This window comes from Eulemur rufifrons, chromosome 9 (assembly GCF_041146395.1).
Source record: "Eulemur rufifrons isolate Redbay chromosome 9, OSU_ERuf_1, whole genome shotgun sequence".
Lineage (NCBI taxonomy): Eukaryota > Metazoa > Chordata > Mammalia > Primates > Lemuridae > Eulemur > Eulemur rufifrons.
Window position 1 is genome coordinate 37,471,422 of NC_090991.1, and position 26,983 is coordinate 37,498,404.

Here is a 26,983-nt window from a genome sequence, read left to right on the forward strand (position 1 = left end):
TACAGTGTCTTAACACATGCCAAGAAAATACAGAATGAGAGTTTTCACCGCAAGATGATTTCAGAGCAGCCTCATACATTGCCTTGACATGTGGATAATACTGGCCATAAACATAGGTCCCAGGTGGTCAGGATCCTAAGCTGGGAGACTAGACCTGAGAAGACCACGGAGAGAGGCCTCCCTGATGTGGTCATGACAGCCCCAGGGTCTGGGGGCTGCACGGGGCAGGTTTCCATTTCTGTCCTTCAGCTGTTAATCCAGGCTGGATCAGCTGGTTCATATTCTTAGTTTTTCAGCAGAGAAGAAACATTCAGGGTTTTATTTACAATAGTGATTTTATGGGAAACCTATGTTTGACTTAAGATGCCTTAACACTGCTCTTTTTCTTTGGGGAGAGGTTTTATGTTTATTCTGTGGTTAGCTATTTAAGCAGAAGTCACAGTGTGCCAGAGGTTCATTTTGAGGTTTTATTCAATGGGCCCAGATGACAAAAAGCTACATTTTTTTGGCTGTTTTGATGATTAAAGTTTGATAGTCTCACATAGTTCTTATTGCTTTTGTATTGGAAGGCACAATTTATATGAATTATGTTCAGTTTTTTTCTTTTATAAATTTAAATTTGGCCATTATGTCATGTCCCGTGTTCTTTTCTTGAGGCCTGGCTTGTAGAATTGATTCTCTAATTTGTGATCTGATCATATTTAAGTCCCTTGATTGAGAAAAAGCTGTTTCCCAGCCTGGGTTAGTCCTATGTCTGCTTCTTCCTGGGGCCTGGACCACCTCCTACCCTACCTTAACAGGCCTCCTCATCCCCAACAGGACAAGGCGGAGCCACGTGGCTTTAGGGCTACTGCAGAAGTGAAAGAATGAGGCTGTGACCACCGATGGGGTTAAGACCTCAGCAGTGGAGAGTGGAGAAAATAAACACCAGCTTGGCCAAGTGAGGTTTTGGCTAGAGGAGTGGCTAGATTTGGCAAAAGGAACTATTACTCGAGCCTCTCTTCTCGTTGGGGCTTAAGGTTTTAATTATTCTGGCTCCGTATCACATATCCAATCTTATCTCCCAACACCCTTTATTTGGCCCATCTCCCAAATGTCCTGCAAACACGCTTGTCTGATTCCTGTGGTACTTCTGGTGAATATTGTGACATCAAGCCCTTTACTAGTCACATCTTTTTTATGTTTGCTGTCTTGTTTTGGTTTTAGCTTTTCTTCTCCCCTAAAATGTAAGCTTTTTGAAGTAGGAGACATATCTTAAGTTTCTTTTTTTCAGCTTATGAAATACCCAGTTCGAGGATGGACAAAAAGAAACTAATTAATTATAAGTTGATTATTCAGATAATCTCGTCCTTCTCCGTGGACTAACCTATTGGCTATAGTTTTAGGGATGCCGCAGTCTAATTCCAGCTATCACGTCACTGAATTCTTGTGTGATGTCATTAAAAATGCCCACGTAAAAATGGCTATAATCTTGGTTGTCTGAAGAAGGTACGATATAAATACTGAATTAATATTAGTAATATAAGAATGCAACAAGATCATACTTGATAGCTTCATTCCTAGGTAAAATAATTGACTTTAAAAAATTCAGGAATAATGTAGTCAACTTGCAAAAGTAAGTTTATTGAAGCATAGAAACAATTAGAGCAAAGTTGTCATTTCAACTTTTTCAAGAGCATTCTAATAAGAAAATAAGAGGATGCAGAAAAATTGGCTATCATCTATTTCTGGACTGAAGCTTTTCCCTGAAGTTATCCAGAAAGGTGACTAGATTAATGCCATGTCTTCACTTGTGTCCTTCTTGATTTTTTTTCTTTGAAAGACACCCTTGTTGATCTGGTAATTGCTTACTTAACTTTCACCTCGGAAACATTGCTGACTTGTGATGAGACAACCTTGCCATCCACCACCTCCTCGATGATGGTCTTGGTTACTCTAGTCTTGCTTGGATCTGAAAATCATGGGATCACATTGTCAGTCTGGGAACTATCACAGAAACACAGAGCAGGAGAAATGCAACTGCATTCCTTAAGTATGTTCTCTCTGGGTAAGACTGTATAAACAATAGCATACACTTTTAATATGGCAAGCAAAGCATAATTATAGGATCACCATCATTTAAAAACTGTCTACCTCTTCCTTGACCAGAACAGCTTCCAGATCTTGAGTCACCAGATTCCGAATCCCTGGAACCTGTGTTTCTGGATCCTGAGTTTCTATAGTCAAATCCTCCAGAACCAGAACCACTGGGGAAAAAAAGAATTATGTTTTTCTTTGTAGTTTGCAGAAGTAGGAGAAATCCTCTGTGCTGGGGATTCTCCATTATGAGGCTTTGGATTTCTTTTGATTGGACTGTGTGTCTGTTACTTTATTTACTGTTAAAGACAAGTCTAACCTCTGAGTCCCTTTTTGTTTTTATGAAATAAATTCAGCAAGGTATGCACTTGAGCTTGCCCGTGATTCCCATTTACCCTCGCTCCCCGTCGAGCAGGCGGCGGTAGGTCTCGATCTCTATCTCCAGGCGTGTCTTGATGTCCAGCAGTTGCTCATATTCCGAGTTCTGGCACTCGGTCTCGCCCCGGACCTGGCAGATCTGCCCCTCCAGGCTGCTGATCTGCACCTGGATCTCTGACAGCTGAGCCACGTAGCTGGCTTCCGTGTCGGCCAGGGTCCCTTCCAGGGAGCTTTTCTAAGAGAAAAAGCAAATGACAGATTCATGATGGAAATAAGTGATTGGATGATTTTTAAACAATGCAGTTTTCTACGGTACTAGAAGTACAACTTATATTGCTTTATTATGGCTTCTTTAATTTTTGTTGGCATTCCTTTTAAAACTAAACCTTTTACGGAAATAGAGTACGTCATCTTTAGCTGGTTTATGCTTCCTATAACCACAGTACGGTTCTCCTTAACACTGCTTTTATTATGTGCCTAGTGAACATCTTGGCAAAGAAGGAAAACTGCATTCACTTAACCTCTTGCTGGAGATGTTGAAAAGCTGTTTGCACATACCATGGCCAGTTGGGACTGTAGCTCAATTTCCAGGGCTTGCAGAGTACGTTTCAGTTCTGTTATCTCACTCTTGGCAGAACTGGCTGCCCCGGCATCAGTAGAGATCTGTGCTTGCAGTGATGCACTCTAAATAAAAATAAAATGTAGCTGTAGGCTGACAAAAGGAGCAGAAGTGGCTTGTGTGTGGCCGCAGGTGCTCAGCAGAGATCATCCACCTGCTTGTTGAACTGCTCCTCAGCCTCTCGGCGGTTTTGCTCCGCCAGCTCCTCGTACTGTGTTCTCATATCATTCAGTAATTTGGTCAGGTCGGTTCCTGGGGCGGCATTCATTTCCACGGTCACGTCCCCTCCAGAACTTCCTTGCAGACTCTTCATTTCCTACCACGAAGGCAAAAAGACCACAGTGATGCAAATAGAAAAGCAATGGTGTCCTAAAATACGCATAGACAACAAAATTTGAAACTAGGACACTGGAGGGGAACAAAAGATCAAATTCAGATATAATTTGCTTATTATTACTTTTTTTTTCCTGGTCATAGTATGTGGGAAATTCATTTAGATAAAATTGAGTTTATTTTATTTTTATAGCGTGGGAGGGGGGGAAAATATGTACGCCAGAGCTGTTCATTTATGTGGAACGTGTTCCTACCTCCTCGTGGTTCTTCTTCAGGTAGGCCAGCTCCTCAGTGAGACTCTCAATCTGCATCTCCAGGTCAGAGCGGGTCATGGTCAGGTCGTCCAGGACTTTCCGCAGGCCGTTGATGTCGGCCTCCACGCTTTGCCGGAGGTACAGCTCGTTCTCATACCTGGAGGGGGTAGCAGTAAGGCAGTACGGTGAGCTGGCCTGGCCGTGTTGAAAGACTACCTCTCATTCTTGCATGTTGAAAAAGTTTTCACCTCTGCACATTTGGATAAACGAAGGCTACTGAGTTTTCTCTTGGGAATTTTTCCCACATAAAGAAAAATATGAGTTTAATGTTAATGTTAACCATGCTAAGTATTTTTTATAATAAAATTCTCATACTTAATTTGCCTCTTTCTTTTTCTTTTTGGTGGAATAATGGTTTCTAAAATTTACACTTGAGATGTTTGTAAATTTAGGTCATGATTCTCTAAAAATTTTTTTTTTAGGAAGTTGATTGAATTTTATTTTTCCTGTAACACCTGTTTTCAAGTCTTGACGTTTCTTACTTCAGTCTGAAGTCATCAGCAGCCAGTCTGGCATTGTCAATCTGCAAAACGATCCCAGAATTTTCAATGGTGGCAGCAATGATCTAGAAAAGATGTTAACAGTGAATGAACCATGAGTGATTTTAACTTGTGTCTGTGAATCTACCTGTGAGGGTAGATGTCACCTGTGTTATTAGCTCTTAAATTGCTTTGCAAGCTTAGTAATGACACCTGTGTATTTAGGACTACATCTTTCTGCAAAATGGTCACAGTTTGCACATTTATTGGAATAGGTATAGAATATTGTTTTACAGAACACAACGTATAAACTCTGTATATTTCTGCTGCTTTCAAAAATCAGTTATTCCATGAGCTCTTTCAGAAAATAGTGTGAAAATGGAATTTCACTTCAAAAAAAATCTTAAAAATATATTTCCTGTACCATAGTGGTTAAGCATTTTTAGATTCCATTAAGCATTTTTAGATTCCACTAGATTCCTTTTCTTTTTTTTTTGTTAGAGACAGGTCTCACTCTGTCACCCAGGCTGGGGTGCGGTGGCATGATCATTGCTTACTGCAACCTCAAATGCCTGGGCTCAGGCAATCCTCCCACCTCAGGCTCCCAAGTAGCTGGGACTACAGATGCCTGCCACTATGCCTGGCTAATTTATTGTTTATATTTTCTAGAGACATGGTCTCACTATGTTGCCTGGTCTCAAACTCCTGGTCTCAAGTGATCCTCCCATCTCAGCCTCCCGAAGTGCTGGGATTATAGATATGAACCACTGTGCCCGGCCTCCATTACATTCTTATACAATATTTGCACCAGATTTTCTAGGAAGAAAAATAATCCTGAGGACTATTTAAATCTAGCAGATACTAAAATATGTCACCCTGTCAGAATTAATCATGGAATAATTAGATTAAACCAATGTTGATTCATTGCCATCATTCCTATATATAAATGTTAATTAGCTGCCTGGCATTGTATAAGTTTTACTGTCATAATTAAGTACTGTCATAATTAAGGCATACCAGCTCCCATTTTACAGCAAACAAATATGTTTTCAATTACTTTTTGGCTTAACATTTTCATTATAGAACATGATCTGAATAAAAGTGAAAGACATAGAAATAGAAACTCAGCCATGGATCGTGTCTCACCTTGTTCCTGAGATCTTCAATTATTGCATAGTATTTGCTGTAATCTCTTCCAGATGCAGAATCTCTAGACCCAGGCCCAAATTTGTCATACCACTCCTTGATTTTGTTCTCCAGGTCAGTGTTGGCTTCCTCCAGGGCCCTGACCTTGTCCAGGTAATTGGCCAGGCGGTCGTTGAGGTTCTGCATGGTTTGCTTTTCACCTCCAGAGAAAAGCCCCCCATCGCCAACACCACCTCCCATACCACCACCGTAGCTGTAAAACCCTCCACCAGAACTACTGCCGAATCCAGAACCTCCACTGAATCCAGAGCCCCTGCCAAAGCCTGAACTCCCACTGTTTCCACAGCCGAATCCAGAGCCCCCGCCAAAACTAGCACCCCCACCAAAGCCTGAGCTTCCTCCAAAACCTCCCCCTACTGAGCAGCTACCAAAGCCCCCTCCAAAGCTGCCCCCGAAGCCACGGCTAGATCCCCCACTCAGGCCACAGCTGCTGATTCCTCCTCGGAAGCCCCGGGTAGAACTGCCCCCCAGACCACGTCCGCTTCCACTGCTGAAACTGCTTCTGCCAGCAGACACCCCGATCGAGCTGCTGCCTCCAGCCTTGGAGGAGATGCGAGATGAGCAAGACATGGTGCCCCTGCAGACGTTGAGCTTGTCCAGGTGAATAGGAGAGGTGACAATGAGGACTGTATTCAAGCTGCCTTTTGGCCCTTATATACACACTTTTAGGGTGTTCCTTTTCTCTGTCACTTCTTAATCCCTGTTACAGTTTTGCTAATCCATAATTGGATAATTTCTTTTTCGTGAACCCACTCTACTGGCTCGTTTTCTGAAGCTTGGGTCAGAGCCCTGGGGCGTTTACTATATCAAGGAAAAAAAAATAAGGTGGAGCAGGGCAAAAAACTTTTCAGAATTACAGTTTTAATCTTTCAGAGGTTTCGATGACTGGTAATTCCTTTCTGAAAGGGTAGTTCTATTAAATTCGCTTCATGATTTCCCAATTGCAGGGAACATCTCCAGATTAGTGAATGTAATTAAAATACTTAATATGATGAGAATAAAAATTTCCCATCAAATGGATAATTTTTTGTTCTGACGGTTCTCAAATGGCAAAATTAGCTTTCACATCAGCATGAATTTCAGATTTAATTAAGCGTCCTTCTCTTTGATTGTTTCAATCAGCATATTTTTTAAGGGTGTTGAAGTTTATGATGCTAGGTTATTGCTTTCTTCGTATTTTGAGATCAAATGGTATTTTTTACTGTTTATAAGAAATAAATAAATAAAATGCTTCCACGTAAGTAGTATTAGATCTCAGCAACACATTTATTCAAGCAGATAATGTCTAAGAAAGATTGGAAAAGTTTTTAGGTAGATGGCTTTAGTATGTTTTTCTTTTTGATTGAATTCTAGTCTGATATAATGAGAGCAACTTCCTTCTTTAGAAGCTAGTCTTAAAGAAAGGGATGGTGCTGATTTCTTCTGTCTTTGTTTTAAAGATATCTGGAGAACAGGATCTGAATCCACTTTTTTTTGTTCTTTTTTTTATTATTATTATTTTAAATTTTATTATTTTATGAATCCACTTCTGATAACCTACATTGTTCCTGGAGTCATTTTACAGATTCTGAAATCTGGAGTTTCCCCCAGTCTACTCACTGCTCATGTGTCTTCTATTTTTGTTGAAAAGATGTTTAAAAAAGAGGCTCTGTATCTACTTCTGATAACTAATGTTATGATTGGGGTAATTTTATAGGTTCTGAAATCTGGAACCCTTCCCAGTTCACTTTCTGCTTCATGTTTTTCTGTTCCTTTGTATTTTAGATTATTTCTATTCATTTCTTCTAGTAGTTGCTCTGGTTAAAAGTGTCTTTTAAAAGACAAGTACTATAGCCAGTGTGGTAATGCAGACCTGTAGTCCCAGCTACTGGGGAGGCTGAGATGGGAGGATCGCTTGAGACCAGGAGTTCCAGGCTGCAGTGAGCTATGATCACGTCATTGCATTATAGTCTGGGCAACATAGCAAGACCCTGCCTCTAAATAATTAAAAAAAAAATAAGACAAAAACTGTATAATTTCACATATATGAATTTCCTAAAGTAGCCAAATTCATAGAGACAGAAAGTAGAATGACAGTTGTAGGGGCTGGGGAGAGGAGATAGGGAATTGTTGTTTACTAGGTATGGAGTTTTAGTTTTGGAAAATGAAGAGTTCTGGAGATTGGTTGTAAAACCGTGAGTATATTTAAGATGACTGAACTGTACACTTAGAAAATGATTAAGATGATAAGTTTTATGTTATGTGTTTTTACCACAATTTTTTTAAAAAAAAAGTCTTTTAGAAAAAGTATAGGTGCTTCCAAAAATATTTTTTAGCCTCTATAGCTTTATACTTGAGTAGATGACTTTTGTTTATTTAAAAAACTTTCTTTCTTATCTTGGCAGTCTCTGTTAAACTATGTACATGCCTTAACCTTTGTATTTAATCATTTGTTACCCAGTGTTCTGCCTTCTCTTAATTTTTCCTTAAACTGCCTTTGTCTGGGACACGTTATTAAATAGGTGGTGATTCTCTTTACTATATAGTTCTTTAGGTTATTGGCGTCTATGCTCTCCCTGTACTCTTGTGACAGTAATGCGATGTCACCATTCTTCATATTTATACTGGCATCTCTCCACAAGGGGTGCAAGGTGCTGTGCAAACTTTTAAATTGTTAAGCTGGAGGAATTTTCAAAACGCCCTTTTAAGGTAGGTAAAAAATGCACCAAACATAATGTGTTGGTCATCTTGCCTCACCTGTCCCCAAAGCTATGAAACCAAAGAAATCTGAGCACTAATGATTAAACGGTATGCAAATGCCACAGATGGGAGGAACAGTCATTGAGATTTTCTTCCTTTTAAAATTATGTAATGTAATCTTTCCACTTTCATAAAGGCTGGCATTCGGCTGAAAGAAGGCTTAAAGAAAGGAACAATAGCAAAGTGAAAGAAATCTGATGAAATGTAGAAATTTAAGAGCCTTTATGTGGAAAAAATGAGAAAAGACAAGATTTAATGGTGTCTTTTGCCTCTGCAATTTACCTGGGGTTAGTAGAGTTTTTCTTCAGTTGTCATCTGAGTTGTAGCTTTTTTTTTTTTTTTTTCATCTTGGCAGCTGTATTTACCTTTGGGATATTTAGCTTTGGGATATCTGGACATTTGGGTCTCAGTTGAGGAAGGCTGTGATGACTCAGATATTACTATTTCATTTCTTATTTTTTGGTTTTCCTCTTGACATAATTTATAATGCTGGCATCCATCTCTTCCTTGTTTTTAAAACTCAGCTTCAAAATTAAGTTCTTATGAGATGCTTCTCGGACATTCTTCAGAGATAACTCATGAGAAGGGCTTTAATGAGTAAAATAGCCATTACGGCCTCAGATTCTTTGCTTCATGAGTCAGTGTATAAATAAATATATAGATAAGCCCACAGCATTTCCTCCTCTGTTTGTCAGTATTAAATGCATTTTCATGCTTTCTTTCTGTTGGATCTATGTGACTTTTCTTTTAAATGGTAAAACTATCGAACAGACTAATCTTGATTCTATGATTTGCAAACTGTCGTGAATGTTGATATTTAGTGGATTAAAGGATTTTAATCACATATAGAAATACAATTCTGTTCTTGCCCGAAGTGTTACAATTCTTTAGTAAACGTTAGGCCCCATTTTTTGAGACATCCCCAGTTTTAATACTCACTCTCTATTTGAAATAATAACTTGCCAAAGATCACAAATTTGTTCTTGGCATTTCTTTGATCTGTAAAGTGAAAGCTTCAAGAATCTGGTGAGGTTCCAGTGCAATAGGATGTTTAGGAAATGCCAGCTGCGGTGCCTGGTGTCCAGGAGTTTTTTGATATATGATAGCTGAGGAGAGATGGACTGAATCCTGCATGTCTGGACTCCCAGATCAGTGCTTTGCCCGACTTACATGTTGTTTTGAATAGCTTGTGATTAGCAGTTTATTTTTACCTGTAAAGAATCATATACACTACATTTCACAATAGAATATGATTTTTGTGATAAGTGCAGAATGGTTTGCAAATAGTAACCATTAATGTTTTTGTGAGAGAAGTCATTAGTATTTAAAAAATTTTTTGATTAACATATTGAATGTTTTTAGATTAGTAGGAAAACTACATATTGAAAGGTATGACATATTGCCCCTGAGGAATCTTTAAAGAATTGGAAATATAACTTGGGGCTTCTATCTTCTGTTCATTCCAGAGAATATTCTGTTGTGTGTTTTTCAAATAAAGGTGTAAGATCAGAATAGCGAGAGAAGTCACAGGGTGGAGAGTATTGGTTGAATGTTGGCAGAACTTCTTGTGGCAGACAGTACGGAAGAAGGGACAGTATAGGCTGATGTGTGAACAGTCTCTTTGCAATGGCGGACAGATTGTAGATAGACAATAAATATTCCTTGAATTAATAAAAAAGCAACATGTCCTGATTTGTTTTGTGAACTACCTGGGTCACTGATTGCTTTTGTCCTTCATACTGTTTTCTAAATCTTTATTTTCCACCCCTGGGCTTGTGGTTCTCAGCGTGTGTGTGGTGGTGGGAGGAGGTGTTGTCTGGGGAAGAGGCAGGGAAAGTCATGCAAGAATCACCTGGGGACCTCCTTGCAGAGAATCATTGCTTAGGTCAACTTTCTGTTGGTGGCTACTGTGAGCCAGGACTACCCCCTGTCCTGAGAGGTCACTCCAGTGGATCCAAACCCACCCATCGATTTCAGCCCTGCGTCAGACACCAGAAACCCACCAGTTCTGTGGCTGTTTCTCTTCCTGCGCTCCTTCCTCTCCTCTCGTGTCTTCTTTCCCCACCACCCTTGTGCATTCTTTCTCCGAGTAGCTTCAGTCAAGTGTATCTGTTTGAAGCTTCCTCTTCTCCACCAGTAAGCATCTGTTTGGTCATTGGTCGCACCGTTTTGCCAAATTCTGTTCTGGCAGAAAATGACTTGGCTTTGTACTTGGTTGTGAATGCTTTAGGATCTCTTTAAATAGCTCAATTTTCTAGTTTTCCTGAAGATCATTCAACTGGTTAATGGAGAGTTAAGAGAATGGGCGAGTGACTTTGTAGGGGTTGAAGTGCTTTGTCTTCCAGGGTCCAAAGTCAAGGCAGATTGAAATGAGCACAGATTTTATGGATCGGCTTTGCTCAGACGGTCCTTTTGGACCTTCTTCATACCAGGCAGTCAATAGCCTCCTCTTCAGAGAATCCACAGACGTGTAGAACTCAGATTGTAACCCGAGCAGGGGGGCCCAGCCCCTGTGCCTCCTGCCATTGCTAAGTCACTGCTATGGGCACCCTTGCTGTCTCTTGGAGCTGGACCCCTCAGCCTCCTTTGGCCCTCTGATCTCAGAGACACTGCAAATCTTTGGTCAAGGAATCCCAGTGCTTAAACATCAGTTTCATAGCAAAAGAATGGGATGGTATTTTATTTGATAAGATTGCATCTCCTAGCCTCTATCTATAGCCAGCCTTCCTCGGCCTCATGTCTCTTGTGCTCTGTCCACCAGGACTATAACACAACATCATAAAAGTTTTCCAAAATTCAGATACATTTACTGTCTCTAGACCAAGCCACAGTGTCCTGATCTTCAAAATTGTTATATTGGAGTATACAGTTTTCAAGTTCCCTTCCAGGTCTAGAATTTAGCAATTTGGTTGTTAAATGCACTACTTCTCATTCAGATTTAGGAAGTGTTTGATATTACGGTTAGGAGGAGTTTTCTTTACTAGTTCATTGTAAAAACATTTAAACAAACAGATAGTTTTTCTTTAAAGATTTCTAAATTTTACAAGTAGTGCATGTTTATTTCAGAAAAATGATAAAGAGCATGTAAAAATTCAGTGGAAAATAAAGATCACCCATATTTTCACTATCCCAAAACAGCCACTGTTAACATTTTGATATGTATATATATATATATTTTAATAAGCCTGTACAATGTGTAATATGTATACAATTATTTTCTTAAAAAAATCATACTGTATATATTATCTTGAAACTCTACTTTTCATTTCTCAACAGACACTTGGCATCTTTTCAGGTCAGTACATGAACTTGAACATTCTTAATGGCTGCGTTGCAGTCCTTTGATGTACTTTGATGGGTGTTTCATAACTTAGCCTATTGATCCTTCATTGTTGGATATTTTATTATGGCTAGTGTTTCACTATGATAAACAGCTGAAAGGATACACAAATATTAATAATTGATTAGGTAGGGATAAATTCCTAGAAATGGAACTGCTGGCTCTAAGAATATGCTCTTCTCTTAAAGGCTTTTGGTACCTGTTGCTGAATTATGCTCTTGAAGGTTTTGTTAATACACACTCCATCCAGCAAGGTATTAATGCCTTTTCCCTACACCTTTGCTAAAATGTATGTTGATTACTAAACAAATTAGACCTGTTTTGATGTTGAAATGGCACCCTCATTATTTTAATTTGCTTTTCTTTGCTTATTAGAGGTGCTGGGCATCAGATACTTTTTAGTGTTTATTGGCCATTCATATTTTATTAATAATTATATGTGTATCATGTATCCATTTCTTACTGATGTGGTCCTCTCTTATAGATCTGTTCATGATTTTATATACTGGGGACATCAGCCCTTGGATGGCCTTATATGACGAGTGCAGTGAAAAGTCCTGTGTCATGTGATGTCATGTGGCATGGCTGAAAATTTAGACATAGAGTGTTGGCTGTTGGCTTCCACTTTGCATCCAGCCCCCAAGACGGTGGATTAAGTCCTTATCTTCTGGGGTGGGGAGGGGAGATAGGGCAGGGGGGCACGTGGGTGGGGTTGTTGAAGAAGAGGATGTGGAATGAGGAGGCTGAGATGAATCAGGCCAACTGAACAGGCGACTCATTCCTGGCCCAGAATCCTCTCCTGATTTTAGAGCCACAAGACAGCTGACAGCAGGTGGCGCCAGACTGCAGGTGGGACGAGACTTATTGTGCAGTTTAGGTTTGGCCTCTAGGTCTGGCTGGCAGCACAGATGCCCCTGGGTGCTGGCATGGATTTTTACCGTATTTCATTAAAATTTAAAGTTTTTTTTATCATTTAATTTTGCTTTTGCTTCTTGTTGCTCATTATTTTCTTCATACAAATCTATCCATCTTTCCCTTCATGCTGTTTTTTTTGATTAAAAAAGTCTTCCTTCACCATTCCACAAATACGCAAATATTCTTTTAAAAAAAAAAAAAATTTGAAGTCTTTAAAAGTTTACTTTCTCTTATTTCTGTAATCTCTGTGAAATTTATTATGGTGTGTGTGACAGGAGAGAAACTATTTAGTACCCCCCCCACCCCCCCCCCCGTTCCTACCCCTTCGTTAACTAACTATTCCAGTAGCCTTTATTGAATTATCTGCTTTTCCATAATGGATTTGAAATGCTGGGTCTTTTTCTGGGGTGTTGATGCCTGTGTCAGTGGCACATTGTTCTAATTGTTGTAACTTAATACTATTTTCTGAAGTCTTGTTTCCTGGAAACAGACTCTGAGATGGAGAAATGTTCGCAGAGGTTCATCAGGGAGTTGTCTTGGGAGATTTACCTGAGGTGGGGAAGGAGGGATGGGGAATAGGGAGAGGCCAGCTGCAATGCTCTGAATGGAGACTTCAGCTGGTCCTTTGGGGAACTCTGCAGTTGTCCCAGTTTAAGGCAAGGGGGCTTAGCCTTTGTTGCTGGCCCATCCTGGGGGAGGCAAAATCTCGGGCAAGACAGCCCCCGGCTGCTGAGGGCAATGCCCAGTGAGGGCACAGCTGGGAGCTATGTGTAGCCCACACTCCCAGCAGCTGGGGCTGGATGCATCAGCTCTGGGCAATATCCGCTACACCAATGTCTTCATACCTGGAAACTCAAGTCATTCTTCATAATTCTCCTTTTAAAAAACACTTGATGTCTTTGTTTTCATTTGCATTAGTGTCTTTACAGGTAGAGTGTAGGTTTCTAAAGGGCAGGTACCATCTTAACTAACATGTATGTATTTCTGACATGATAAGAAAGCTGGAAAACTGCAGCCCTATCAAATATTTCACAATATTTTTTTGGGAATGATTTTGGACTATATAAAATAATAGATTTCAAAAGTCAGTGTGAAACAACAATGAGATACCACTTAATATCCCCTAAGATTGCTGTAATAAGAAAATCAGTAACGAGTGTTGATGAGGATGTGAAGACATTGGAACCCTCATACACTGCTCGTAGAAATGTAAAGTGGTGCAGCTGCTATGGAAAATAGTCTGGTGGTTCCTTAAAGGTTAAACACAGGGTTAACATATGACCTGACAATTCTGCTCAAGGTATGCACCCAATAGAAATGACAACATGTCTACGCAAAAGCTTCTACATGAATGTTCATAGTGGCATTATTCGTAATAGCAAAAAAGTGTAAATAACCCAAATGTCCATCATCCAATGAATGGATAAATAAAAGGTGGTAGATCCATACACTAGAACATTATTCAACAATAAAAAGTAAATACACACTGCAACATGGGCGAATGTTGAAAACATCATGCCAAGTGAAAGAAGCCAGATACAGAAGACCACATATCATATGATTGCATTTATGTGAAAAGTCTAGAACAGGCAAATATATAGGACAGAATATAAATTACTGGTTGCCTAGGGCTGGGGCTGGGGGTTTGTTGGCAGGTGGGAAATGGGGAGTGACTGCTAATGGATACAGATTTCTTTTTGAGGTGATGAAAATGCTCTAAAATTGATTGTGGTGATAAGTGTACGACTCAGTGACTATACTACAAACCGTTGAATTGTACACTTTAGATGGGTGAATTGTATATGGTGTGGGTATTCCGTCTCAACAAAGCTGTTGCAAAATAAATCAGTGTGAAACAAAATTACAAAGATTGATGTAGTTGATTTGCAACAGATGAAAAGTTTATTGACACAGAAGGATTAAGGAGGAAAAGGCATTTGGCATTTTAAAGACCAAACCAAACCAATAGAGACAAAAGAATATCAGAAACAATTATAGGAATAGTTGAAGCTCTGTCTCCTCAAGCCTACTGGATTATTCTGTATTTTTGTTAGGATCCATCATTTACTTCTCAGGGGTAGAACACAGATGCCTGCATCTTAGTCTTATTTGAATTTTACATCAGGAACATTGTTGACTTGAGATGAAATCTGTTGGCCATTATCTGTCACTGTCCTAGTTCCTCTGCTTCTGTTTGAATCTAAAAAAGAAATAGAACATTAGAACTGGAAACATAAAGGTTGGTTCACAAGTCATGCTTTAAAGTGAATTATTGTAGCCCGGATTTCTTGGGCTAAGAAAAGTACACTTTATTCACTATGGAAGCTCATTTAGTAAGCAGAAAATATTATTTTAAAAAAGCAACTCTACCTCTTGATTGAGTTGTGCTGGTTACTCCTCGGGAGTCCACAGAGACTGATCCGTTACATCCAGTCCTTCTGCCCCCAGAACTATTGAGAAACAAAAAGTGAAAGAAACGATTATTTTCACTTACTTCTCTTTGGCTATTCTATTTGGCTAGAGAAGCAGAGCTATTTTCTTTCTGAAAGGAGCATGTTTCCTTTCAAGGGAACTTTATTTGAAACTTGCTGAAACTTTAAGTTTCAGTTGCTGAATCAACAATTTCTTCATTTTCTAGAAAATGTTCAAAATCAAGGTATTGGTGGCTCACCGTCCCTCCCCATCGAGCAGGCAGCGGTAGGTCTCGATCTCCATCTCCAGGCGTGTCTTGATGTCCAGCAGTTGCTCATATTCCGCGTTCTGGCACTCGGTCTCGCCCCGAATTTGGCAGATCTGCCCCTCCAGGCTGCTGATCTGCACCTGGATCTCTGACAGCTGAGCCACGTAGCCGGCTTCTGTGTCGGCCAGGGTCCCTTCCAGGGAGTTTTGCTACACATGCAGATGCAAATTGACACATACACACTGTCAGAATAAAACTGCCCCATATTCAACATGTGAATTCTGAAGTATACATTTCTTTGAAGTGGGTGTCTTCAAATGAACCACTGGATTTACCTTTGATAATGAATAACAGTAATGATAACCAATATTAATTAATCAGAGTGTGCTACTGTAACTAATATAGCACTCCCTATGCATCACTAGGCACTGTTCAAAGTGTTTTATACAGGCCATCAATTCATGAGTGGATTAACAAAATGTGGTATATGTATACCATGGAGTACTACTCAGCCATAAAAAGGATGAATTATGCCTTTTGCAGCAATTTGGAAGGAATTGGAGACTGTTACTCTAAGTGAATTATCTCAAGAATGGAAAAACAAATATCACATGTACTTTCTAATAAATTGGAACTAACTGTTGGGCACACAAATGCACAGAGGAAAGTAAAAGTCACTGGAAATCAAGCAGGGGGGAGGAGGGAGAAGGGGAGGGGAAAAACCTACTGAACAGGTACAATGGACACTGCTTGGGTCGTGAGCACATTTATAGCCCTGACTCAAGCCATGTAATAAAAAACATTTGTACCCCTTTAATATTTCGAAGTAAAAACAACAACAAAAAGAAATCAGATAACGATCCATCTTTTGGGGAAAAAAAGCCCAAAGTGTTTTATACATATTGACTCATTTAATTCCCATAATGACTTCATGAGATAAGTACTATTATTCCCATTCTACAGATGCCAACATTTTGCCAACATGCTTCAAAACAGTGTCTGCAAAACAATTTTTTAAAGCTTTGGAAGCAAATTGAATGTGCTCCTTTCCCACCTACCATGGCCAGGGCAGACTGCAGTTCAACCTGCAGGGACTGGAGGACTCGTTTCAGTTCCATGATCTCGCTCTTGGCTGAGCTAGCCGCTCCAGCGTCCGTGGAGATCTGCGTCTGCAGGGATGCACTCTGCAAGAACGAAATCAACAGAGTACAGTGAAATCAAACAAGCTCTAATCCCCGGGGCCTGGCTGTTTGGGTTCTCGCACTTCGCCCGCTGTGAGCCACCTGCTTGTTGAACTGCTCCTCGGCCTCCCTGCGGTTTTGCTCAGCCAGCTCCTCATACTGCTCCCGCATGCTGTTCAGCAGCTTGGTCAGGTCTGCCCCTGGGGCTGCGTTCATTTCCACGGTCACATCCCCACTGGACTGTGTCTGCAAAGTGCTCATTTCCTGGCAGAGAGGAAACACAGAAGTCACTGTAGCAAAAACCCCTTGAGGTTGGGGACCTTTGTAGTGAATGATGAACCTTGTTGAACAAGGTTATTTATTGTCCCTACCTCCTCATGGTTCTTCTTGAGATAAGCCAGCTCTTCAGTTAGGCTTTCTGACTGTATTTTAAGGTCCGATATGGTCACATTCAGCTCATCGTGCACTTTTTGCAGGCCATTTATATCAGCTTCAACCGACTGGCGAAGATAGAGCTCGTTTTCGTACCTTAAGAGGTGTTTGGAATATGACGTATGAATTAGATTAATTACCGTGAAGAAGCTTTATTTTAGAAAGGATTTGCCCACTGCCATCCAGCGCATGTTGAAATCCTTCTTTTGAAATACTTAAATAAAGACTATCAACTCATTAAAAAGAACTATAATTTGGGAATCTCTTATAAGAAAACATACATTAAAACTGTTTGGCCTTTTTTCCTGGTGTAGACATTTTATATTAAAATATTACATTTGTTTGAGACTGGATCTAATTGCCTGGATTAATTCTTTTGTATACATTTTATGTAAAAAAACAAAAAAGTCTTGTTTTACACCATGGTAGTGAATGATATTTTGAAGCAAACTCACTTCATTTTGAAGTCATCTGCTGCAAGTCTAGCATTGTCAATCGGGGAAGTCATGCTGGCATTATTAATAGTGGCAGCAATGATCTAGGAGACATAAAGATGCAAAAAAATGAATTAACATGTTAATGAACAAGATATAATTACTCTCATTTACACTTGTCAAGATATAGTTGCATAAAATTTTTTTAGAAACAAATGTCTAGTGGGAATTATATTCTAAATACATCTAGTGACACCATGGAAATTAATAATTTTTTTTTTTTTTTAACCAAAAATGTATCCAAAAAATTTTGCATGGAACAACTGAACAAATAATAATAAAATAATTTCCTATTGTCCTACAATTTAATAAAGAGATGCAAAAGAGGTATCATCACTGAGTTTCTCACCTGGTTCCTGAGATCTTCAATTATTTCATAGTATTTGCTGTAATCTCTTCCAGATTCATACGCTCTCGACCCAGGCCCAAATTTGTCATACCACTCCTTGATTTTGTTCTCCAGGTCAGTGTTGGCCTCCTCCAGGGCCCTGACCTTGTTCAGGTAATTGGCCAGGCGGTCGTTGAGGTTCTGCATGGTTTGCTTTTCACCTCCAGAGAAAAGCCCCCCATCGCCAACACCACCTCCCATACCACCACCGTAGCTGCAGAAGCCTCCACTAGAACTACTGCCGAATCCAGAGCCCCCGCCAAAGCTAGAACTGCCCCCTACTGAGCAGCTAACAAAGCCTCCTCCGAAGCTGCCTCCAAAGCCACCGCTAGATCCCCCACTCAGACCACAGCTGCTGCTTCCTCCTCGGAAGCCCTGGGTAGAACCGCCCCCTAGACCACATCTGCTTCCACTGCTGAAGCTGCTACCACAAGCAGACAGCCTGACCGAGCTGCTGCCTCCAGCCCTGGAGGAGGAGACGCGAGATGAGCAAGACATGGTGCCCCTGCAGACGTTGAGCTTGTCCAAGTGTGGGAGATGGAAGTGAGAAGTGCACCAGTGTGGACGTCCTTTGGTCTTTATATATACAGTTTCTAGGGAGTTCCCCTCATCTGGCTTTGTTATGGTTTCACATTTCTAATCCATGTTGGGTCGATTTATTTTGAATTAACCTCACCCCACTGGGCCATTTAATATTGGAAAAATTGGATAAGGGTGGAGTAAAATTAAAGTTGTTATTATTTCATTAGAATTCATTAGTGCTCCACAATCTATTATTTCCCACCAATCATTTTTTCACCTTCAAAGAAATCTGTCCTTGGCAAATCATACATTTCTCTAGCTTCATTAAACTCATATATTTTTCCTATGTCATTTTGGAAGGGTTATTAATCCAGATTTCAGTGTTAGTCACAATAAAAATATGAGTTTTACTCAGGAGTGATATGTCAGGAAACATTTCTTTCTCCTTTTAATCCAGTAATAATGATGAGTAGCTTCATATTCCCTTAAAATTTTTGGGAACAAATTGAGCGTTGCAACTATTCTTGCAGAGAGAAAGCCTTACTTTGCTGATTTATGTGGAATAGCTTTGGAAGCAAGGATCATTGATAATGGTGGAGTTGTTAGGAAAGTGACCTTGAATTAGCCTATGTAAGGTTTTTGAGCAATAATAATGTTTCTTTTCAGCCTCCTGATTCAACAGCCAAAGGAATTTTTCCTCTTCCTTAAATCCATTAGTTTTGGCCTATCCCTAAGTATTTTAAAAAGTTATCCAGATCTTCTTCTTGTAACCATAGCTTCCATTAAAACCGATTCAAAGATAATAGCTCATTTTTCTCAATAATTATCTAACATGCCACCTGTTTCATTTATTTATCTTGTCCATTGTCTGCCCCCACCTCCTCTAGAATGTAAGCTCGAAGGGATTTTTTGTTTTTGTTTTGTTTTATTTATTGCTGAGTCTACAGTACCAAGAAAAGTAACTTGCACATATTAGGTACTCAATGTATATTTTTTCAGTGAATAAATGAATGAATAATTAAGTGGCAGTTGTGACAGACACAGAGATGTTCTCAGATCTCCTCTCAAGAAAAGACTCACTGCTGACTTGCAAGGATTATCAGTTACTGCAGGGTTCCCCTTGCCCTATTCCTGGAACCTACCTTGGCCAATGGCTGAACAAGACAGTGGTAGCCAAGCGCACACAGTTCTTGGGGTGGCCACTAGCCAATGACTGACCAAGGAAGTGGACAAGGGCTTAGCTATTTTTCCCAATACAGGGCTTTGCTAATTCCTGATACATCATCAAGGTCCATCGGACCCAATTTAATTTCTGAGTGTCTTTTTAAAGCAGTTCTAACCATTTGTAAGGATTGAAATTTTATGACTTATATTCTTTCTTAGAAGGCTTCCAAAAAACAAAGAGAAAATTTATTTATTTTTTTAAAAGATGGAATAAAGTTTATTCTGTCTTATAATTACCACATAGATTCACTGGATCTTTTTATAAATTTAAGACACATTATGAGATCTTAATGGTTTTATTTTTTTCCTACATCTTTAAATATTCACCATTCCAATATCCTAGGAATTATTTCACCTTTATTTATCAATTATTCTTAACTGTAATAAAAAAGACTAAAATAATAAGAAAGTGAAAGAATGACAGAATTGCCTAGAAGAATGATGCAACAGTGAAATGACCATCATTATTGCATCATCAGTCTTTTTAATGTCCAAAGTATTACTTCATTTTTCAAGACGGTGTAAAGGAAGTATGGAGACACCATCTTTGGCTCTTTTTTTTTTTTTTTTTTAAGTTTTAATCGAACAATATTGAGAATTTAGAGTTTTAAATTTTCTGCCCATGATAACAAAGAGCAGAAAATTGACAGAAGATATTTCATAATTATTAGAAAAATCAGAAAATGATGCAAAGGACAGATAACAGCACTCTAGACTGTAATTAGAATGGTAAAGTTGATAGTGTGAGATCTCAGACTATGAATCTGTAGATGATGATATTCTAGAAAAATTTTCCAAAATCCAGCTTTAAAGAGTGAGTGATTTATTTCTAAGGACAAAAATAATATATGGTGTTCATACACATACTTATTCAACAGGAAGGACTTCATGACAAAATATTTTGCCACACGCAAGTACCTGGGGACCATGCCATTTTGCCGAAAGGATGTGGGACACCATTCTTTTATCTTTTATGATGTTTGTGACCTAAATTTACTTGGTATGGTTTGCAAGTGCATAGGTGCTAAAAGTAGGTGTGTATACAAAGCTTTTTGGGAGGAATAGAAATAAAATAGAAATAAAAATTATTTGATTATTCAATTAAATATAAATATAAAAATGAAAATGTTTTGCAATTATGGAGCAAAGAAGGTGGCTCCTCTCTTACAAAAACTTGTGCGGCAATATAGTGAGACCCCGTTTCCACAAAAAATTTTAAATATAGCTGGATGTGGTGGTGTGCAACTATCATCCCAGCTAGTGGGGAGGTTGAGGTGGGAGGATTGCTTGAGCCCAGGAGTTCGAGGCCGCAGTGAGCTATGATCACGCCACACTATACTCCATCCTGAGCAACAGAGTAAGATCCTGTCTCAAAACAAAACAAAACGAAATGAAACACCCCCCCCCCCAAACAAACAAAAAATCCCTTGTGAGCTGGAGCTACCAAGGTCTTCAAATGTATTGCATTTTGTTGATGTCAGTGCAAAAAGAACCAGAAGTAATGATGAGCTAGAACCTCTTATGGGTGCATTCGAAATCTGGAGTCCATATTTGCAAGGTGGGTATGTTCCAGGTTCATGCATTCAAAGAATGTTGCCCATTTTGGGAGCAAGCTTTGCTCCAGAATTCCCATCGGAATTCTGACGGGGACTTTGGCCTGCCTTGCAGCCTGCCAACTATGCTGCAAAAGACTAAACGTCTGCCCGGTCTTGCTTCCTCCTGTTTCCTTTTGTAGGTGTTACTCCCCAGGAAACCTTTTGCTCCTCAGACTCTGTCTTAGCACCTATTGCCTGGAGAACCAACCTGCAACAAAACTCCAAGAAATGAAGTGATTTCCTCAAGGCCCCATATCTGGAAAGTGTTGGAACTGAAATTCCAACTCAGCTCTATCATTCCATGCTCATACTTTTTGCAGAAACCAGCCTGGATTTGGGTCAGAGGGCCTGCTAAAGAGTTCTGACTCTCCTAGTTACCATGAAGCCTTAATTTCAGCTGAAACTTAGATTTTTTGAGCCACAGTTTAAATGTCTCACCTATATAATGAGGCATAATAACTTCTGCCTTACCTTCTACCCAGGATTATAGTCAAATATAAAAACGTACAGGTGCTCTGTAAATTGTAACTGTATATTCAAATGTAAGGCTTGATCATTTTTATTGTTTTTTGCATTTGTACTATATCGTTTATTCCATAAGACTCCCTGGGGCTAAATGGGGAGACCTCACCTGATTAAAATGCTTCATAGTCCTCACCATCTTCCTATGTACATCTGATGTCCTCGGTACCTTTTCTAAGGGGTTTTATCTTTGAAATTTTCTATATAATTACCTATAAAAAATTATGTGGACCCTATCCATGGATTCTTTAGATTTCAGTTTGAGGCTGTAATTAGCTGCTCTGGCATACCTTAGCCATTAGGGATTGTGGCTCGGTGTCATGGGTGTGAAGAATGCGTTTCAGTTTCATGATCTCGTGACTGGCTGCTTCAGTGGAGAACTGAGCTGGCTGTGACTCACGCTGTGCTGTCACGTCATGGTGAGACACAGCTCCGAAATATACTCCCGTTTTATTTACTATATAGATATTAGTACATATTACTACATGTGTTAGTAAATAAAACCATTTGGCTAGCTATTGTATTCACTGAACTGTTCTTTAGCTTCTTTATCGTTTTGCTTGACAAAAATTTCATGTTATGTTTATCCACATTCAAATGCGAGACAGGTCTGCCTGCAGCTGGGGCAGCAATCCTGGCAGTAATTAAGCTACTGCTAGAATATTCCTTCATCTCATTGCCTAGTTAAAAGGAACAGAAAAGATCAAATTAAATAAAACAGAAAAATCTATGCTTCTATCTTTTCTGATTCTTTTTGTTAAAATGAACCCCGAAGAAAATGATTATTTGGGAGGAGAGGTAGAAAAGCATTGAGGCATGATTCCTTTTTGTGATGCTGCTTTCTTCAATTTGGTTTTCTGGGTTTTTGTTTTTTGACATTTGCTCTGACACCCAGGCTAGAGTACAGTGGCGTCATCATAGCTCACAGCAACCTCAAACTCCTGGACTCAAGCAATCCTCGTGCCTCAGCTTCCAGAGTAGCTGGGACTACAGACACACGCCACCACACTTGGTTAATTTTTCTATTTTTTGTAGAGATGGGGTCTTGATCTTACTCACGCTGGTCTCTAACTCCTGGCTTCAAGCGATCCTCCTGCCTGGGCCTCCCAAAGTGCTAGGATTACAGGCATGAACCACCACACCCAGCCTTCAGTTTGGTTTTCATATTTCATATTTCATATGAAATATTTCAGCAATTGTCAAAGTTTTTAAGACATTGCTTGGGCAGTTGACATCCATTTTGTACTTTCGATAAACTCCATTTTGATACCAGAGCTTTTAGAAAATGGTTAAAAATTGGTTCAAAAAAATAATATTTCTAAAGTATTTTCTATTAAATTATATGTATTTCTTTCTGTTATCCAGTCCAAGGACTTCAGGCAAATTTAGTGAAATTCTCTACCACATAGAAAGGGATGAAGAATTTAAAAGAATTTAGATCAATTCTTTACTTTTAAAATTCAAAAATTAAGACTCATTATAGTTATTTCTTTAAGGTCTCAAACTAGTTTAGTGGTATTGCTTGAACAGAGATCCAAGACATTGATATTTTTATTTGTTTGTTTACCAACAAGATAAAGAATATTCTCCCTTACGTTGCTTTGTAGATTTTGGTGTTGTATCCAAAGAGGAAGTCAGATTAAAATATCTTATTGAATAAACTGGAAAAATACCTTCCTGCTATACCATACAGATTTTAAAAATTAAAGATGGGAATTTTGATAGATTCAGAGTAATTTATCTGGGGCAAAAATAAAATTAATGCCTACTTTCTTTATTGCCTACATTATATATTATATAGCAAGCTAATCTGATTATTTCAAATTCATTGTGCTGTTTATGATGAATATAGTAGTTACTAGTTGGTGCTATTGCTTTTTCATTTACTCTATTTACTTGTCACTCTACTCATTTATGATTCTGTGATTTATTATTCCATTTATTATTCTGGTCATTTATTGTTGAGCCTAAGAATACTGAATTATAGAAATGCCCCCTGTATTTCTGGAGACAAGATTTGATTTCAGAAGTCAAATAAGGCTTTGCCTTAAGGAAAAGATAAATGTGTTAGTTCAAGAGCTGCCTCGTCTCAGGAGGGCGTCTTGCTGGTCAGTAGAAGCTGCATCTCAAGGAGACAGCTGTAAACTGGGCCTTTGGTTCTCACCTGTTTTGAAAGACAAGGCAGGCCTCCCTTAGGACCAAAGGTTGCCGGTGCTGCTGACAGGTGGACCCCTGGAGATGAGAGCTAATCAGATAGATATGCTATTGCCCAAGCCGGGCCCAGATGGAATCATGAGGTTAAAGTAATTAACACAAAGCACAGCCCATGTTGACTTCTGGGATCATCTCTGTCTCTAAGAACACAATCACCAGAGCCAAGATGTCTCTGTTTGTTGCTAAAGTAATAGCCTTATCATAAAACTTAGAAGTTTGCCCCAAGACGATTTTATAACCCATTGTTCCCCTAGTTAGAGTTAGTTAAAGGATCTGTAGTAGCCTTTTAGGAGACTTTGACCCTAAAGCAAACTGCCTGTTAGTATGCAAATCCCGTTGCCCTTGGCAACGGGGAGCCTGTATGTACCCTATATAATACCTGTGTGGAGTTTCAGTCGGGGAGATATTTTATGCGGGTAAAATATTTCCATCCGGATACCCTCCTTTATCTATTTTCATAAACTTTCACTTTAGAAACTATATCTTTGGCTCTGTGTATTATTATTGCCATTACTTTATATTTTTATTTCTGTTTCCTACTATATTTTTCATCCTTTGCGATGACCCCTGCCTGAGAGACCTGATCGGAAGAAAAACCTCTTTGCAGGGAGTGTAGCTAACTCCCTGCAAACTGGCGTAGTCAACTTAGAGACCTGATCAGAACAAAGAGAAAAGGACCTCTTTGCGGGGAGCGTAGCTAACTCCCTGCAATTTATCAATAATTCTATTTCTTTATTTTCTATAATTTATTTTATTATTTGGTTATTTAGTTTATATTTTACATCTCAGTAATAAGTCAACTTTTATCAATTATTAATTGAACATCCTGCTAAAACATTCCATTAGATCTTAGGGTTAACATTGACAAGTCACAGTTGCTGCTCTTAAAGAACTTCATGTATAATTTTTGTTGTATTTTATATAATCACAGCAATTCTTCTTTTAGGTATTTTTCACAGTGTTGAGAAAATGTCAGGAAAATAACTTGCATTTTTTTCTCCTACTGAGAAACAATAGGGAGAGCTTATTTACTGTCCAAGTGTTGACCTAGATGTCGACTGTGGGTTGCAGATGGCTGGTTTATCATCTTCCCTTGCTGACAAACAGCTGCCCTAGTTAGAGACCCAGTTTCCATGTAGTTTGGTCCAAGAAGCTCACCTTGCCATCCCACTACCTACTTCCACTCCACCTCCTGCCACAGACTTGCAACCGTATCCTGCTACTCAAACCAACCCAGATTCTTTTCCTAGTTTTGCTGTTGAAGTTTTGTGCTGCCGCTTTGCTGCTAAAACCAAGACCCTGCTGTCACCTGCTGCCAGAGAGTTGTGCCACCTCCATAAGGCCCAATCATCCAAATTCCTTTCCTCTACCAGACTGTTGAGACCAAGGTAGGGGATGCTGGAGAGGAGAACAGCTAAGTTTCTGCTGTTGGGTGCTCCAAATTGTTCTAGAGTGCTGCCATTGTAGGTGCGGCGTCTGTTCTATTAATATATTAAATTCAACAAACATCATTGAGCACTTCCTCTATGACAGGTACTGAGCTGCCAGCCAGATATAGCACTTTAACAGATTTATAGAATTTCAGATCAGCTACATGTGGTTTAAATAGGCTGTTGTGGAATATAACTATTTCTACCATTGTTTCTATGTAAAAATATATCAAGTTCCAAAAGGTCAGCATGGCGTGGTGCCTAGAAAATCCTGGAGCCACATTTTGGCACTTAGGATCTGGCTATTTACTAGCTGTGCGGCCTTGAGAAAGTGACTTAACATCTCTGTGCCTCTGTTTCTTCATCTGTAAAGACTCTAGTTCCTACTTCATAGAATTATCACAAGGATTAAATAAGTGATGTTTGTAAAGGCCCAGGAGCAAAGCCTGGCATGTAAGTGTGAAATGTGTTATTTAAATAAAAACACTCGGCCGGGCGCGGTGGCTCACGCCTGTAATCCTAGCACTCTGGGAGGCCGAGGTGGGCGGATCATTTGAGCTCAGGAGTTCGAGACCAGCCTGAGCAAGAGCGAGACCCCACCTCTACTAAAAATAGAAAGAAATTATATAGACAGCTAAAAATATATATAGAAAAAATTAGCCGGGCATGGTGGCACCTGCCTGTAGTCCCAGCTACTCGGGAGGCTGAGACAGGAGGATCGCTTGAGCTCAGGAGTTTGAGGTTGCTGTGAGCTAGGCTGACGCCACGGCACTCACTCTAGCCTGGGCAACAGAGTGAGACTCTGTCTCAAAAAAAAAAAAAAAAAATCTTTAAAAAAAAAATAAATAAAAACACTCATAAACAACTCTTAGAATACAACCCCCTTTTGAACTGATGACTGCTTTTGTTTTTAATGACACATTGATGTAGTCAATAACAATTTTTTCCCTTGGATTTTAATTACAAGCAGCAGTTACCTCAAAAATAGAAAGCAAGATAAAATCAGTGGCAAGTTGAAAAAAATTAGAAAGCAAGATTATGCATGTGTTGTAATGCATTATTTTTTATTTTGAAAATCTCACAAAATTATTACTTATAATAAAGAAGTTGAGGAGTGTAAGTTTCTTGCTTGACTCATCAGTTCTTCAATTAGTGGATACTATTTGCTGTAATTTTTGGTTGGACCAAATCTCTATTTATTTTCAGTGTTGAATCAGCAGCTTGTCTATACTATGTCCTGGTAATTAAAGTTCCAGACCATGTGTTTTTCTCCTAGGAAAAGCTCACCGTTGTAGGACCTAGCCTTCCTATCATGACACTGCTTTGTCACCATGGAAATCTACACCTACACCCACGCCTACACAGCTATCCCTAATCTGCCTCAAGTGTCACTTTTCAAAAATCTGTCCTACCGATTTATCAGATTCAAGACTTTTTGCTCTGTTAAAAAAGACATTGTTTTCTTGCCTAAACTCTTTTGCTATTAATACGTTTGCATTTCTACATCACTTTTGCAGTTTTCTACCACATTTGTATGTGTCATTGTAATTGAATAATTATTAGATCTGTGACAGGCAGTCAGGACATTTTACAGGGAAGGAAACTGAAGCTCAAAAGTTGTTTTCTTCTATATAATGCAATTCATTAGTGCAAGAACCAAGATTAGAATCTGGGTCTCTGGGTTCCACCCCGCACACATTTCCCTATGTTGTACTAAGTCCCATGCAGTTACTCACCTCATGGTTGCCACCTGGTCTATGGTGGCACTGATGGTCTATTAGTGTGTCCCTGACCCCCATTTACCTTGAAGAGCTGCTGGGCTGAAAGGCATCACACCTGAAGAGGTGAAGTTTATGGGGAAAGAACATGGATCTTCCAGTTTTTAGCATCCCCTACACATGA

General features: G+C 39.4%; 2 protein-coding genes and 1 long non-coding RNA gene across 3 annotated transcripts in view; 1 reads left to right on the forward strand and 2 right to left on the reverse strand.

The window, feature by feature from the left end:
- Nucleotides 1-26,983, forward strand: part of LOC138392124 (uncharacterized) — a 129,579-nt gene that overhangs the window by 87,915 nt on the left and 14,681 nt on the right. The gene's annotated exons all lie outside the window — the stretch shown is intronic.
- KRT24 (keratin 24) lies at nucleotides 1,848-5,975 on the reverse strand. The gene is made up of 8 exons (XM_069481361.1): nucleotides 5,346-5,975; nucleotides 4,203-4,285; nucleotides 3,661-3,817; nucleotides 3,228-3,389; nucleotides 3,013-3,138; nucleotides 2,472-2,689; nucleotides 2,134-2,246; nucleotides 1,848-1,951 (listed from the first exon to the last, which is right to left on the reverse strand). The coding sequence occupies exons 1-8, from the start codon at nucleotides 5,973-5,975 to the stop codon at nucleotides 1,848-1,850; spliced, it is 1,593 nt and encodes a 530-aa protein (XP_069337462.1).
- On the reverse strand, nucleotides 14,505-18,134 carry LOC138391970 (keratin, type I cytoskeletal 24-like). Its single transcript, XM_069482158.1, has 8 exons — nucleotides 17,536-18,134; nucleotides 17,148-17,230; nucleotides 16,632-16,788; nucleotides 16,363-16,524; nucleotides 16,138-16,263; nucleotides 15,071-15,288; nucleotides 14,770-14,849; nucleotides 14,505-14,599 (listed from the first exon to the last, which is right to left on the reverse strand). The coding sequence occupies exons 1-8, from the start codon at nucleotides 18,070-18,072 to the stop codon at nucleotides 14,505-14,507; spliced, it is 1,458 nt and encodes a 485-aa protein (XP_069338259.1). The 5' UTR covers nucleotides 18,073-18,134.